General features: G+C 34.9%; 2 protein-coding genes across 2 annotated transcripts; both read right to left on the reverse strand.

Moving 5' to 3' along the window:
- Nucleotides 1-392: 392 nt before the first annotated feature.
- LOC107704880 (cornifelin-like) lies at nucleotides 393-2,631 on the reverse strand. The gene is made up of 4 exons (XM_016507899.1): nucleotides 2,553-2,631; nucleotides 1,424-1,589; nucleotides 1,091-1,227; nucleotides 393-952 (listed from the first exon to the last, which is right to left on the reverse strand). Exons 2-4 carry the CDS (start codon nucleotides 1,530-1,532, stop codon nucleotides 854-856), a joined length of 345 nt encoding a protein of 114 aa, XP_016363385.1. The 5' UTR covers nucleotides 1,533-1,589; nucleotides 2,553-2,631; the 3' UTR covers nucleotides 393-853.
- Nucleotides 2,632-2,994: 363 nt separating this feature from the next.
- Nucleotides 2,995-11,348, reverse strand: mrps15 (mitochondrial ribosomal protein S15). Its single transcript, XM_016507900.1, has 8 exons — nucleotides 11,065-11,348; nucleotides 5,800-5,862; nucleotides 5,637-5,712; nucleotides 5,444-5,492; nucleotides 5,172-5,256; nucleotides 5,002-5,060; nucleotides 3,391-3,582; nucleotides 2,995-3,288 (listed from the first exon to the last, which is right to left on the reverse strand). Exons 1-8 carry the CDS (start codon nucleotides 11,216-11,218, stop codon nucleotides 3,175-3,177), a joined length of 792 nt encoding a protein of 263 aa, XP_016363386.1. The 5' UTR covers nucleotides 11,219-11,348; the 3' UTR covers nucleotides 2,995-3,174.
- Between the last annotated feature and the right edge of the window lie 1,900 nt (nucleotides 11,349-13,248).

Below are 13,248 nucleotides of genomic sequence, written 5' to 3' on the forward strand. Positions count from 1 at the left end.
TACTCTTAGTAATTTAATAATTTAATAAATGTCATAATTTAAAAGTTTAGTGCAGAAGTATCGAATCGGTATCGATATCGACGATACTGCCTTGAAAAATATCGGTATCGTATCGAAAACAAAATAAGGGGTATCGCCCATCCCTATGTGGGATATCAAAGGCAGCGAAGGATAGATCGATACATCTACGCTGCCTTCAAAATTCGATCAGAAGAATTTTTAGAGCTTTAGAGCATTTTAGAGCTTCCGGACGCAGCGCAGGTAACACAAGCAACATTTTTGTACGTTTAACGTATATATTTCATGTGTGATGTGAAAGAAGTCATATAATTTGTTATGGTCGTTTGTGAAACAAAACAAAAAAAGTATTAGAATCAACAGTAATCAGTAAATAGCGTAAAAATTGTGTCGTTTTATTTAATATGATTAGGTAGGCTATATGATTAATTCCACTGTACTGTGCTTGGGTGATTATTAAATATATGACACACAGCTTCTGTACAGTTACATATTAATGCTGCAGGTTGGCACATTTTGAGCATTACAGCAAAATTGTACAGCAAAACATACAATGTATTAATGAACATTACAAGAATTTACACAAATTCAAGACTTTTAAACTGCAATAATGTAAGGTAACACTTTTTGTTGACCAAGTAAACAGTATTGGTCACGCTTTTTATTTCCAAAAAAATTTATGTTTATGAATTCTATCCTGGTTTTAATTCTCCTGCCTTTAACAATAAAGAGAAATGTAATAAATGATGTGTTGATTTCAATGAATTTGAATGCTTTAAAAAAATATTTTGAAAAAAAATCTTAAGACTGAAACAGTTATTAGTAAAGACAGTAACTAGGCCTCTCCATTCCTGACACGAATTTCTCTGGTCATTCGACATGTTTCAAATATTCCACAGCAACAGGTCATCAAAGCATCATTGCATATTGTGCCCTGCAGGGGGGAAAAAAAGAATATCATTGTGTAATACAGTATGTACAAAACAAGTGGAGACAGCAATAAATGGCATGAATAATAATTCTTAAATACGCAATATGAGAAATCCAATCCTTAATTTGTAGTATACATTACCTGTATTCCATAGGTCAGTCGCATGTGTGTCCTCATTGCAGCCATTCCTCCAGGTACACATGCTAGACATACATTTTCACCGTACTTGTTTGCTGTGTAACAGCTGAGAGCTATCGGACAGATACAGCCAAGAGCACCTAGACAATGGAAAAATGCAGAAAATAGCTCAAAGATCATCCATTTTATGTTGACGACATGCCACTGACAAAAGCAGTAAACTGACTAACGTCACGAGTCCTCCTTGGCTAAATATTAAACCACAGCTAAAATATGCCAGTGAAGTGGTATCTTTGAAGTTCTTCAAAAGATTTGCTGACTTCTCTCAGAACTTACAGACAAATAGGTCACTGCAGCAAGAACAAAGACCGGTGCTCCACTCTCCAGTCTGCACATTTGTACCATAAGATCCAGCACCGGGCTGAGTGATGACTGGGTTTGACATGTCAGTCAAAATGAGCAGTCCGGCAAAGATGAGAAAATGGCTCGAGAGGTTTCCTTCCTTGAAGAGTGACAAATGCATATCTATCAATTGTTATACAAAATAACACTTACTAATTAACATTTAATCATCATTTTAGACAGAAAAATATCTATTTCATAATATTTTCCATTCTGCTTTTTGGGTCTTTTGTACAAATAAAGGAATAATTTACCCATAATAAATTCTATCACAATTTACTCTCCCACATTTCGTTCCAAATTTGTATTATTTAATTTGTATAAGGAAAAGATGTTTATACAAATCCTTCAGTGTTTTTTTTTTCTTTTTTTTTTGTCCATACAATGAAAGTCAGTGTTCAATAAAAGCCAATATTATTTTTGACTCCATTGACTGTTAGTGTATGGGTAAAAACAGTTAAAACACTGTTCAAAATATCTTCTTTTGTGTTCTACTGTAAAAAGAAAATCATACAGGTTTGTAAACTCATGAAGGTTAGTAAATAATTAAATTTTTTGGTGAACTGTACCTTTAAAAATTTGTTTTACAGGACAGAAAATTTTACATTCCTATACACATTTTGATGTGTAAAAATAGTTTTTGTCTATGCATGGAAAAAAAACATTTGAACCAGATCTACTTACACTTATTTTAACAGATAATTATAGTCTGTATACCACTAACATGTATAATAACCGATTAATAATAATAATGCAATATATGAAACAAACAGCTTTGAGATTAAGGCAATTTTTATCTTTAAAAAATGGGTAACACTTTATTTTAAGGTGTCCTTGTTACGCATATTACATGTACTTACTATTATAATAATAATTAATTATGCATAATTACATGGAAGTAACCCTAAACCAAACCCTATTCCTAATCTTAACCTTATAATAGTTCATATTACTCAGTACTTAAATGTATAATTACACTGCAACGAGGACACCTTAAAATAAAGCGTAAACAGCAAATCTGAAAATGTACCATAATATATAATAGTAGACTACAAAAAAGTACCTCGTGTTCTTCTGAGCCTCTTGATCTGGGGTTTGCAGCTGAAAAGGAAGTTGTGACACACACCAACACACCGCGTTTGCTACTCTCGTATGCAACGTTTCCGATTCACGCATATAAGCTTCACACAAAGCACATCACAGGGGGAGGTCTGAAAGAGGCAATAGGAAATGCAATCTACCAGAACTCTTAACAATCAATATATAATCTCACACGAGTAAAGAATTGATAGTTTGACCTCAGATCATTCACCTGATTGTCACACATTTCTTGTAAAATAACAGAGTTCAGGGAACTGAGAGCAACCAAACCATTTGCACTATAGCCACACAACCACTGTGAGTGAGTGAAACTAATGTCATCAAAGTATTTCTGTGAAGTTATTCTGATATAATTATCAGTATTTTGAGGAATGATGACCAAACAATGAATTTTAAGATCTTTTATTTGGTGCAGCCAAAAAACATTCAGAGAAATAAGTGATTTATCAATGAAAGGCAAAATAAATGATGATAATTTGATGTGGAGCATGATGTTTCTGTTTAATTTTTCTTTGAATGTTGATGTATCAGGTTGTTCTTCTGGACTTGTCAGCACACAAGTATCGACAGCTGTCTGAACATCACTATGCCACAGTTCCTTGTGGTTCTGTAGAGGATGCTGGCTCCTTTCCCTTAGCCTCCGCTGCTCTCTGTTTCTCTCTCTGCTCTGCTTTTTGTTTCTGGACTTCTTGAAAGACCTGAAGGGAAGAAAATACAATGTAAACAACAGCTGAAACAAACCATGAAATCTACAAAAAAAACATTGGGGCATTTTGGCTGAGCTGGGCTGAGAACATTACCTTATTGCAGAAGGCCTTTTTGGCCAGCCAACGTCGGGTGACCCGCCGATAATATTCAGGAGGGAACGTGTATGTGATTCCAAGCTCTTGACACACCTTCTCGAAGGAATCATAACGAGTCCTTCTCAGAATCTTCAGCTTTTTCTTCCTCCTGTCGACGGCCATGAGCATCCATCTTTTGTTGGCTTTATCCTGATGGAATGAAACAGAAGAGGTTTTGATGCTGTTGCACATTAACTTGTCTCTCTGAAATGAAAATTCTGTCATCATTTACTCACCCACGTTGTTCCAAATCTGTAAGACTCATCTTTTTTGTCCATCCATTGAAAGCCCACACAACCAAAACTGTGACACGTTAAAAAGTAATCCATATGAATCAAGCAGTTTAGTGCAAGTCTTCTGAAGAGACACCATTGCTTTTGCACAGACTTTTAATGGATGGATATATTTATGATGAGAGAATATTAAAAATCTCTTTATTTGTATTCTGAAGATCGGTTTGGAACAACATAAAGGTGAGTAAATCATTATCCCTTTAAATAACAGGACTAGGAACAGAAAGCTATGCTTTATGACATGAATGTGTTTATAATTATTCATATAAAGTAGAATATACAATGATTTATACATTTAAACATTATTTGAAAAAGTGACATCTGCAAACAAATGATTCTAAAGCTTTTCCCACAACTACTGTAACTTCCCTATTTCATCTATTTGTGCAATTTTCTATTTTGCAAACGTTTTACCAACTGGTCCAAAGTTAATATTTTGGGGGAGGTATGAAGTAATTTCCGCTCAAGTTCAGTTTTTCAAGCAGAGTAGTCACAGAGGCTTATCACAATAACTATGAACATTTTTGCTAAAGAAAGATTACCAGAAAGAGACGACTAGAATAGATGTCTAAATTGTTTGTCTTCATTTTAACAATATATAACAAGTGTTTTATTTTAAAAGTGTTGTGTGTGTGTGTGTGTGTGTGTCTCAAAATAAATTTTGGGCACACTGTACACTATTGATTAAGATTTTAAAATGTTTTTACAGAAGTCTCTTATGTTTAACAAGGCTGTATTTATTTGATCAAAAATATAATAAAAACAATAATATTGTGAAATATTATTACAATTTAAAATAATTGTTTTATTTTTTAAAATGTAGTTTATTCCTGTGAAGGCAAAGCTGAATTTTTAGCAGCCATTACTTCAGTCTCCAATATCAAATTTTTCTACAGAAATCATTCTAATATGCAGATTTGGTGCTCAAGAAACATCTATTATTATTATAAATGTTGGAAACAGTCATGCTGATTAATATTTTTATAGAAACTGATATACTTTTTTCAGAATTCTATGATTAATAGAAAGTTCAAAAGGACAGCATTTAACAAAATTATTCTTTACTGTGACTTTTTATCAATTTAATGTGTCCTCGCTGAATAAAACGATTAATTTCTTAACATAGTGTATGATTCAATTACTATTGAACACATGAGCATATGCACAGGATATCCTGTTTCTCTGTGGGTGTTAATCAAGTGGAGTGGGAACAAAAGTTTTGACACCTTTACTAAAGGCCGACAAAAAAGTCATGCTACTGAAGAGTTGTGTTTACCTTAGGGTGCTTGTGCAAGTGCTCCTGGAAGTTGCGAATACGTGCTGTCAAAATCGCCACTGTAACGCAAACAAGGACATTTCCGCATGATTGAGTCAAGTTCTGAGATTCCAGTATGGTTAAAAAACAGTAACTTTGTCAACTGTTAAAAAAAAAAAAAGAGAACTTGCCTTTGACTTCTGTTGAGCTGCGGTCGTTCTCATCCCTCCGCACCTTGGCAATAAGCTGTTCCTCTTTCAAACGCAGTTTTTCACTCTAAAGAAAGACAATATGACAGATCATTAAATTAAAATATGATTTAACATCTTTTTATAGTTCTTAAGTCAATCGTGACTTACAAAATAAAAAGCTACCATAAATGCACAGCAGCTGAGTTTATTCCACCCTATTTTGAATTCTGAAAATATTAAATAAAGAATCAAAAGGAAATGAAAACCCGTACATGATTTGCAAGCTCCAGCGTAAGCAGTTTCTTCACCACATCGTCTACCCTGCAAAGATACATAATACATAATACTGCTACCGTTCTGCATTCAAGCACGTAAAGGAAGTCTGAAGAAATCATGTACTTCCTAATCCCAAATATACAATCATAATGTTTACACATGGATGAGTGGGTCAATGCAAAAACATACGATTGTGCAAGTGGGACAGATGCATATTCATGCTTCAGCATGGATGGATGCAGGTCCTGAAGCTGACTTGGGAATTCTGGTTCAGAAAATAAAGCAATGAGCCAATGAGCGAAAAATTGGCTATCAAATTGATTGTGTGTAGAGATTACATTTTTTCTCTTACCTTGTTTCTTTCTAGAGGGCCGAGCATACTGCCTCACTGGTTGGTTTAGGAGGATTTCATCACCTGAAACAAACAGTAAAGTCATATATATATATTGCCTGAGGCCCTTTAAAATTGCTTAAAGGGGTCATATGATGCGATTTCAATTTTTCCTTTCTCTTTGGAGTGTTACAAGCTCTTGAAATTATAATGCATAATTAATAAACTACATTCCCAGAGCCCCAAGAATCAAGGAGAACTTTGTTTTTATTTGATGTAAGCTGTATCACTGCATGTCCGCCTCAATAATTATAATTATTAATGATGCAGAACGCTTTAATAAGGAGGTGTTTAAATGTGTATTTGATAGTCAAAAAGTTTCGTAGTCTCTCTCTTCTGTAGCTCAGACTATTTAATACACGTCAATGGTGACAAAATGTCACCAAGGGTGGGGGTGATTTGGTTGGCCACATCCTTCCCGCACACCCACTCAAGGAAAAAAATAAAAATGTCTGTGAGACTGTCATGATACCTCTTGTCAAAAAAAAAAAAAGTTCATCTTAATCATCATAGCCAAATAAAACAGGACAAACTTGTAAAATGTTCTTACACTGTCATATCATGTAACTATAAAATGAAAAGCACTGGATTCCAACATAACACCCAGTTTTACATTTACTATATAATTTAAGCAGTTGCTCAAATTTCAAATGCCTACAATAAATCTGTTTTAGACATTTATTGACCAACCATGAAGAAAAAGGGCTCTATTTAGAGATGATCAGCTTTAGTGGTTTGCAAGTAAACTTGGGGATAGTGCAAACTGTATCTGTAGCTGATCACGTCCTCTTTATCTCCTAATGGTTAAATGGTAGTATTGCAGCCAGATATGCATTTAGCCAACAAATGAAATGATGCCATATCAAGTTTTGTTAGTAGAGATGAATATGAAATGGAAACCTTTTCATGTGCTTTTCTTTGGATTTTACTTGTAAAACTTTACATGTGACTTCATCCAGTCAGTCACTTACATTAACACTTGTAAATAGCACTATTAGTTACTGTCATCATTATTATGTTTATTAACATAATATAACATACATTATATATATACTGTACATTGGCCATGTTAATACTGAATAAATATGCCTAAAATAAATCAATAATTTCCTCATCATTCAAAACCTGACCTGAATGACTTTCTTCTGCTTAACCAAACAGTTGACTTCCATCGTATAGACTAAAAAACACTGAGCAAATATGTTCCACAGAGGTTTAGAACAACAACATGAGGGTGAGTAAATGATGACAGAATTTTTGCAGGGTGAAATACTCTGTTAAGCATGGTACTACTTGTACTACTAAATTAGTATGTGTCAAAGAAAGGCTAAAGCAGTGACGTAGTTAACTCTGATTACTAAGAAAAAGACTTTCAGGCACTAAAACAATGGGTAAATGTTTTTGCTGATGCTTAAGACGTCTGCTGCTGTATTTCTATGCAAATGTGAGGGAGTTATAAATTCAATGCATGGGAAAATCTTCAAAGCTGGTTTCACAAATTAGCCTAATAAATGTTTTTGGGTGTTAAATAACCTAAACCGTATACACACCCACTCCTTCATAGTTCATAAGTCTTGCGGGAAATGGTAATTCAACACATCCCCCCCCACACATTATTTTTTGCCCCAAGAACAATAAAACATGCGCGGGAAATAGAGATCTAACCCCAGTGAAATATACTGGCGGCAACCTCTCTTGAGAGCTACAAAAAGGGGCCATGAACAACACACCACAATATTCTGCGGGACTGTCCCTTTAATAAAGATACTGTATGATGCTTTGACAAAAACTCTAGCCTTCAGTGTCACATGATCCTTCAAAAATTATTACAATATTTCTTACAATAGAAATTATTCTTATTTTTCTTTCTAAATATTTATTTTTATTATAAATTATAAAAACAGTTGTGCTGCTGTCATTTTCATAATTGGGGTGGTCTAGCTCAGTGATTAAAGATCTAGGTCAATAACCCATATGTTTCAAATCACAAAAAAAGAGAAGAATATCTCATAAGCCATCACTCTGCAGTGACCGCAGTTCACTCCAGAGCGACTTTCCCTGTAGTAAGTGTACAGTATGTCACTTTGAATAAGAAATCATCCGCAAAAGGACAAATAAAAGTAAAAAGCCACAACAGAAACATATGTAACGGAGGCCAGCTAGTAGGTGCGGTGCAGGTAAACCTCACTCCCCTGATCTCAAGAGACGCACTAGCGACTGACGCTAGTGGCTACAGTCTTTAGCCTCCTTGTTAGTGCGGCCCCCTCCCACGCCGGAGACCTGGGTTCGAGACCCACTCGGAACGAGAACGAGTCGTGGCGGTGAGGACCCGGGAGAGAGGGGTTACATTGGTGCCGTGACCCGGATGGGAGTGAGGTTCAGGGGGGTGAGTGTAATGGAGGCCAGCGAGTAGCTGCTGTGCAGGTAAACCTCACTCCCCTGATCTCAAGAGACGCGCTAGTGGCTGCAGTCTTTGGCCTCCTTGTTAATGCATCCGCCTCCCACGCTAGAGACCCAGGTTCGAGACTAGACTTGTGCCGGTATTTGGTAATGCGATATATCACGGTAATGAATATGCACGATATTGTTATCCTGGGCTCTTCTAAATACCGTGAATAATTATATATTACAAGTTATTCAGAATTTTGAATGCATTTTAAGAATATTTTTCCCATAAACTGGTCAAAATGCACAACACTGCTGTATGCTGCCTGAAAGACGCATGCGCACTCTGATGTACAAGCGCGGACGAGAAGCACATGGTGGAACATGTGAGAGACGCTCTGGATGAAAGCGCACTTTCACTCTCTGACAGCAGATTTGCTATGATGTTCATCACAGCACAAAATACTTAATATTTAGACTTAATAGGCTATTTATTTTCAAACTTTTTTTTACATTTTAATCTGGACTACAACATACCCTAGATATTGTTTGAAAGTGTTTTGATTCTTTATTGTTCGGTCACACTTTACATTAGGGCTTCATTAGTTAACATTAGTTAATTCATTAGTTAACATAAACTGCCAATGAAAAATTCTTCTGAACATTAATTAATCTTAGGTATTCCAATATTTAATAACACGTTGTTAAAATCGAAAGTTGCAACTGTGTTATTTAATGAGCTAACATGAACTAAGACTTAATAACTAATAATTAATAACTTCTGTAGCAAATGTAGCTATTGCTCATTGTGAATGTTAATGCATTAACTAATGAGGTCTTATTGTAATAAGAAGTAATGGGATACCTTATTGGTCTTTATACTTCTTTTGCACTTTAATCTGTGTAAAACTTTTAGCTTTATCAATTTTTCTGTATTGCTTTATTGCATTTAAATGTTCAGTTATTTTTGTTATAAGAAAAAAGTTATTAAACCTGTTATACTGTATTATGACAGCACTTTTTTAAAACTAAATTGCAATACCGCGATAATACCGTATACCGTGATAAAAGCATTAGCAATTAATCAAAATTTGATACCGGCATATCCCTATTCGAGACCCACTCGGAATGAGAATGAGTTGTGGCGGTGAGGACCCGGGAGAGAGGGGTTACAACATAGATCAAGATCTATAAAGAGTATAGCTACTTCATAACCTGTCTGTCATCCTACACAACACATGCTGATTTAGCCAAGGACATACTGTTAAGTGCTTGTTATTTTTTTTGAAACAACAACTACCTAAAAAAAAGTCAGCAAAGAACACAAGTACAGAACTAAACTAAAACAATACTCCCATAAGTACACTAATAAGACTTAATTAATTAATTATTGAATTAATAACAATAATGTGGATGAGTCAAGTACTACAGGTAAACCAAAATGTGCAGTGCAAATAATTGCAGTGCTTTTGCAAAACATACAATAATTAATTATTGATGCATTAGTAGCCGATAATGATAATATTAATATTACTGTGGGGGATATTCAAACCATAACTCAAATAGCAAATGTGCACCAGCCCCCCTAACAAGTCTGCAACATCAAATTAGACCCACAATCGTTAATTTTCTCACATTGCTGGGATGATAACTCACACTTAGTCATATCGATACTTACTCACACATAAGTGACGACCATCTTGTGCTTTTCTTCTCTTAACTCGTATCTGTCATTTTTATTTATTTTTTCTCGTTTTAACCCTCTAGTGGTCTTCAGTCATGTTTTTACTTCATTGGAATGATATGACACTTGGTGATGTTTTTGGTTCTTGCTATGAGAACACACACACAAAAAAATTGTCATGATTCAAAAAAGGCTCAACGGTCTTAAAAATGGTCACTCGTGTTCTTCTCGGTCAAAGATTACTACAATAGGAAATGAATGAGAAATACAAAAAAACTGTATAGTATACAGTCTATTGTATATAGAGTGACAGAGAGAGGGGGGCTATATACAGGTATCAAGTGGCATTACATGTGATTTTATTTATTTATTTATTTCCACCATAAATACATAAATTATAAAATGTACTAATAAAAAAAAAATTCTAATTTAAATAAATAATTTATTTATGTCCACCAGATGGCACTTATCTGTCTCCATTCATCGAATTAGACATATTTGCTTTTTTTTAATACTTAAGTGCTGCAATAATTGAAAAACGGTATAAAATATGTTTTATTTGATATAGAAATAAACTGGATATGGCTATCCCCAAAAAGTGTATATAAAAGTGATGATTTTAACAAAAAGGGTAATATGTCTGAGTAACAGAGTCGAGTTGACGAAAGTTGCTTTTTCCAAACAAATGATGAATGACACAATTTGAAAATAGACAGCTATTATAGGATCATATAGGATAAGATCTACAGCTTAAAAGTATGTGGACATGACAAAACATAAAGGTCATATGACAAAACTGACGATTTGATGCCTATTCAATCAGGAAATGCAGTGACCTAGCTTTTGGAGCCACCTAGGGGTTAACACTGTCACTAAACTACGCTGTAGAAAATTACGCTGTACAAAATTTAAACACACAACCATAATAAGAAACCCCTATGGACTAACATAATACAAACTCATTCTCAAATTGAGAGAAAATACTAAATTATGTCTGCGAATTAAAAATAAAAGCGGATAAGTGTTGAGATGACCCATCAATATCATAATGGCTATAACAGTCTCGTGTCTGTGAATATGTGCATATAAGACAGCATGCTGAAGCAGTCTATTAGTCGTGGAGTCAGAGCTCGGATGTCAAAAAAAATAATACTTACGTTTACAAATACTGGTTAACGTCCAGTTCGCAAAAAAGCTGCATTGAGGCTGCTTGATGGCAGGTAAGACAGTATTGCCCTGCCTCGCGCCTGCAAATACACTCCATGTCCGTAAGCCCAACACTGTAGATCGAAAAATGTTTTTTAAAACCATTGTGATTATATATAGTAATCGCCTTTAATTTGTATATCGCATTTGCCCCTTCAGTTCATGTAAGGCGCCATCTTTAAACAGACATTAGTAATCTGCGCAGAAAATTCTATGCGAGTTCAAGCAATCGAGTGACGAATGAATCGATGTAGCCTTGCATTGTGAACGTTTGTGTTTATGTAGATACGTTTTGTTTTTCGCTTTGTGACGTAGAAAAAGAACAGAACAATGACTGTACAGTTTTATCATTATCTAATACTTTTATCTGACCTTCTGTCATTTTAAGGCCAGGACACCCCATACTTGTACTTTTGGAGACTTTTACAGATAAAAAAAAAATTAGGCTATATATATACAGTATATGAAAGTGAAAGTGAAGTGACATGTGGCCAAGTATGGTGACTCATACTCGGAATTAGTGCTCTGCATTTATCCCATCCAAAGCGCACACACACAGCAGTGAACACACACACACGTGAACACACACCCGGAGAAGTGGGCAGCCATTTTTTGCTGCGGCGCCCGGGGAGCAGTTGGGGGTTCGGTGCGTTGCTCAAGGGCACCTCAGTCATGGTATTGAAGGTGGGAGAGAGCACTGTACATTCACTCCCCCCACCTACAATTCCTGCCGGTGTATATACTGTATATATGTAAAAGTTTTACTTTTTTAAAGCAAGAAAGATTGCACTTATGTTTTATGGGGTCTCTAAGAGAAGGATGTAGAATTTTTCATGGAGGATATTTTCATGTGTATCAAAACGTGAATCAAAAAAGTTTTAGGAACTATCAAAGAAACACTTTTAGTGAAGTATGTTTTTGAGCCAATAAAATGCGCCCTGGGCCTTCTCAGTGCCCAAGCAGCACATGTGGTTCAGCAGTTCTTTCAAAAACTTTTTTTGTTGTGACACACAGGATCTGAGGTCCTTGTTAAAAAAATATTCAGTGTTTACTGAAGAGAAACTGAATAAAGGATTGCACTTGACGCAACTTATGTAAGCAGAGGATGGTGCATCTTTCAAGAGAACACTACAGATTATGTGTCTACAACGTGTTGAATATTATCAGAAATGCAACTGAGTAATGAGATTATTAATGCACTTCTGTCTGTCTCAGTAAGATCAGAAGCGCAGAAGAGGCTACACTTCATGGACAGCAGACACAAGAGGCAGAAGCCAAAGACTTCAGGAAACAAAACTAGCGAATCCCTTGGTGAAAACACACGCAATATATGCAAACTAACAAGTAGTTTTAATTATTTGCTTACATATGTTAGCTCAAAGGAGGCATCTAATTGGGGCATATCATCATAAGCTGCCCTCTTGTGGTGTAGAATAGGCATTTGCAATACATTAATTCAATGTCACAAAATGCACTAGTGTTATATTACATCATGTTATATCAAGACTTGAAGTATTGCTCTGCAAATCTGTACATAAAGTTCACTTGACCTTTAATCACAAGTCAAACGATCCCGTGCTTCATTTAATGATATATTTTAATGTCATGCGTCTTAGGAAGGTTAACAAACTGTCTGGCATATCTAATCGTGCCTTGAGAACATTTTGGCATTAGAGATATGATTATATAATGAAGATAATAATGATGAATGAACTTTCCCAAAGGGTCATTCCAATGCAATGAGTGCCTCTTTTATTTTGAAAAGATGATTAGTGAGTGTCCTTAAGGCCTTCAATTTCTAATGGATTGTATTAATTAATGGGACATCGCTGCCTTAAAATATTAAAATGGTTCACATTTAGCTATATGCTTTTTGACAGCAGGATGTGCAGGGCTTATATGATACGATTTTATTGCTGATATTTCAATAAATACACCATTTTTTAATAATCAGTTGTTTAAGTATCATGATAATGGTAACATTTTGAGATCCTCAACTGACTAACCTAAAAGATTGTGTTATAAAAAAGAGGAAATATTCACTTATGCTTAAGATAATGTCACTATAGTTTAAAATATTTTATTAATAAAAATAAATAACATTAAAATATTATTAAATAATAAAACATTTTATT

This window comes from Sinocyclocheilus anshuiensis, unplaced genomic scaffold (genome assembly GCF_001515605.1).
Source record: "Sinocyclocheilus anshuiensis isolate Anshui unplaced genomic scaffold, SAMN03320099.WGS_v1.1 scaffold702, whole genome shotgun sequence".
In the NCBI taxonomy this organism is placed as follows: Eukaryota; Metazoa; Chordata; class Actinopteri; order Cypriniformes; family Cyprinidae; genus Sinocyclocheilus; species Sinocyclocheilus anshuiensis.

Coding starts and splice junctions, on each gene's coding strand:
- LOC107704880 (XM_016507899.1), bottom strand. CDS start 1,532: ATGTCAAACCCAGTCATCACTCAGCCCGGTGCTGGATCTTATGGTACA. Junction 1,228..1,423: donor CTGCAGTGACCTATTTGTCT/GTAAGTTCTGAG, acceptor TCCATTGTCTAG/GTGCTCTTGGCTGTATCTGT. Junction 953..1,090: donor GACTGACCTATGGAATACAG/GTAATGTATACT, acceptor TCCCCCCTGCAG/GGCACAATATGCAATGATGC.
- mrps15 (XM_016507900.1), bottom strand. CDS start 11,218: ATGGTTTTAAAAAACATTTTTCGATCTACAGTGTTGGGCTTACGGACA. Junction 5,863..11,064: donor GTTAACCAGTATTTGTAAAC/GTAAGTATTATT, acceptor TGTTTGTTTCAG/GTGATGAAATCCTCCTAAAC. Junction 3,289..3,390: donor AAAAGGCCTTCTGCAATAAG/GTAATGTTCTCA, acceptor TCTTCCCTTCAG/GTCTTTCAAGAAGTCCAGAA.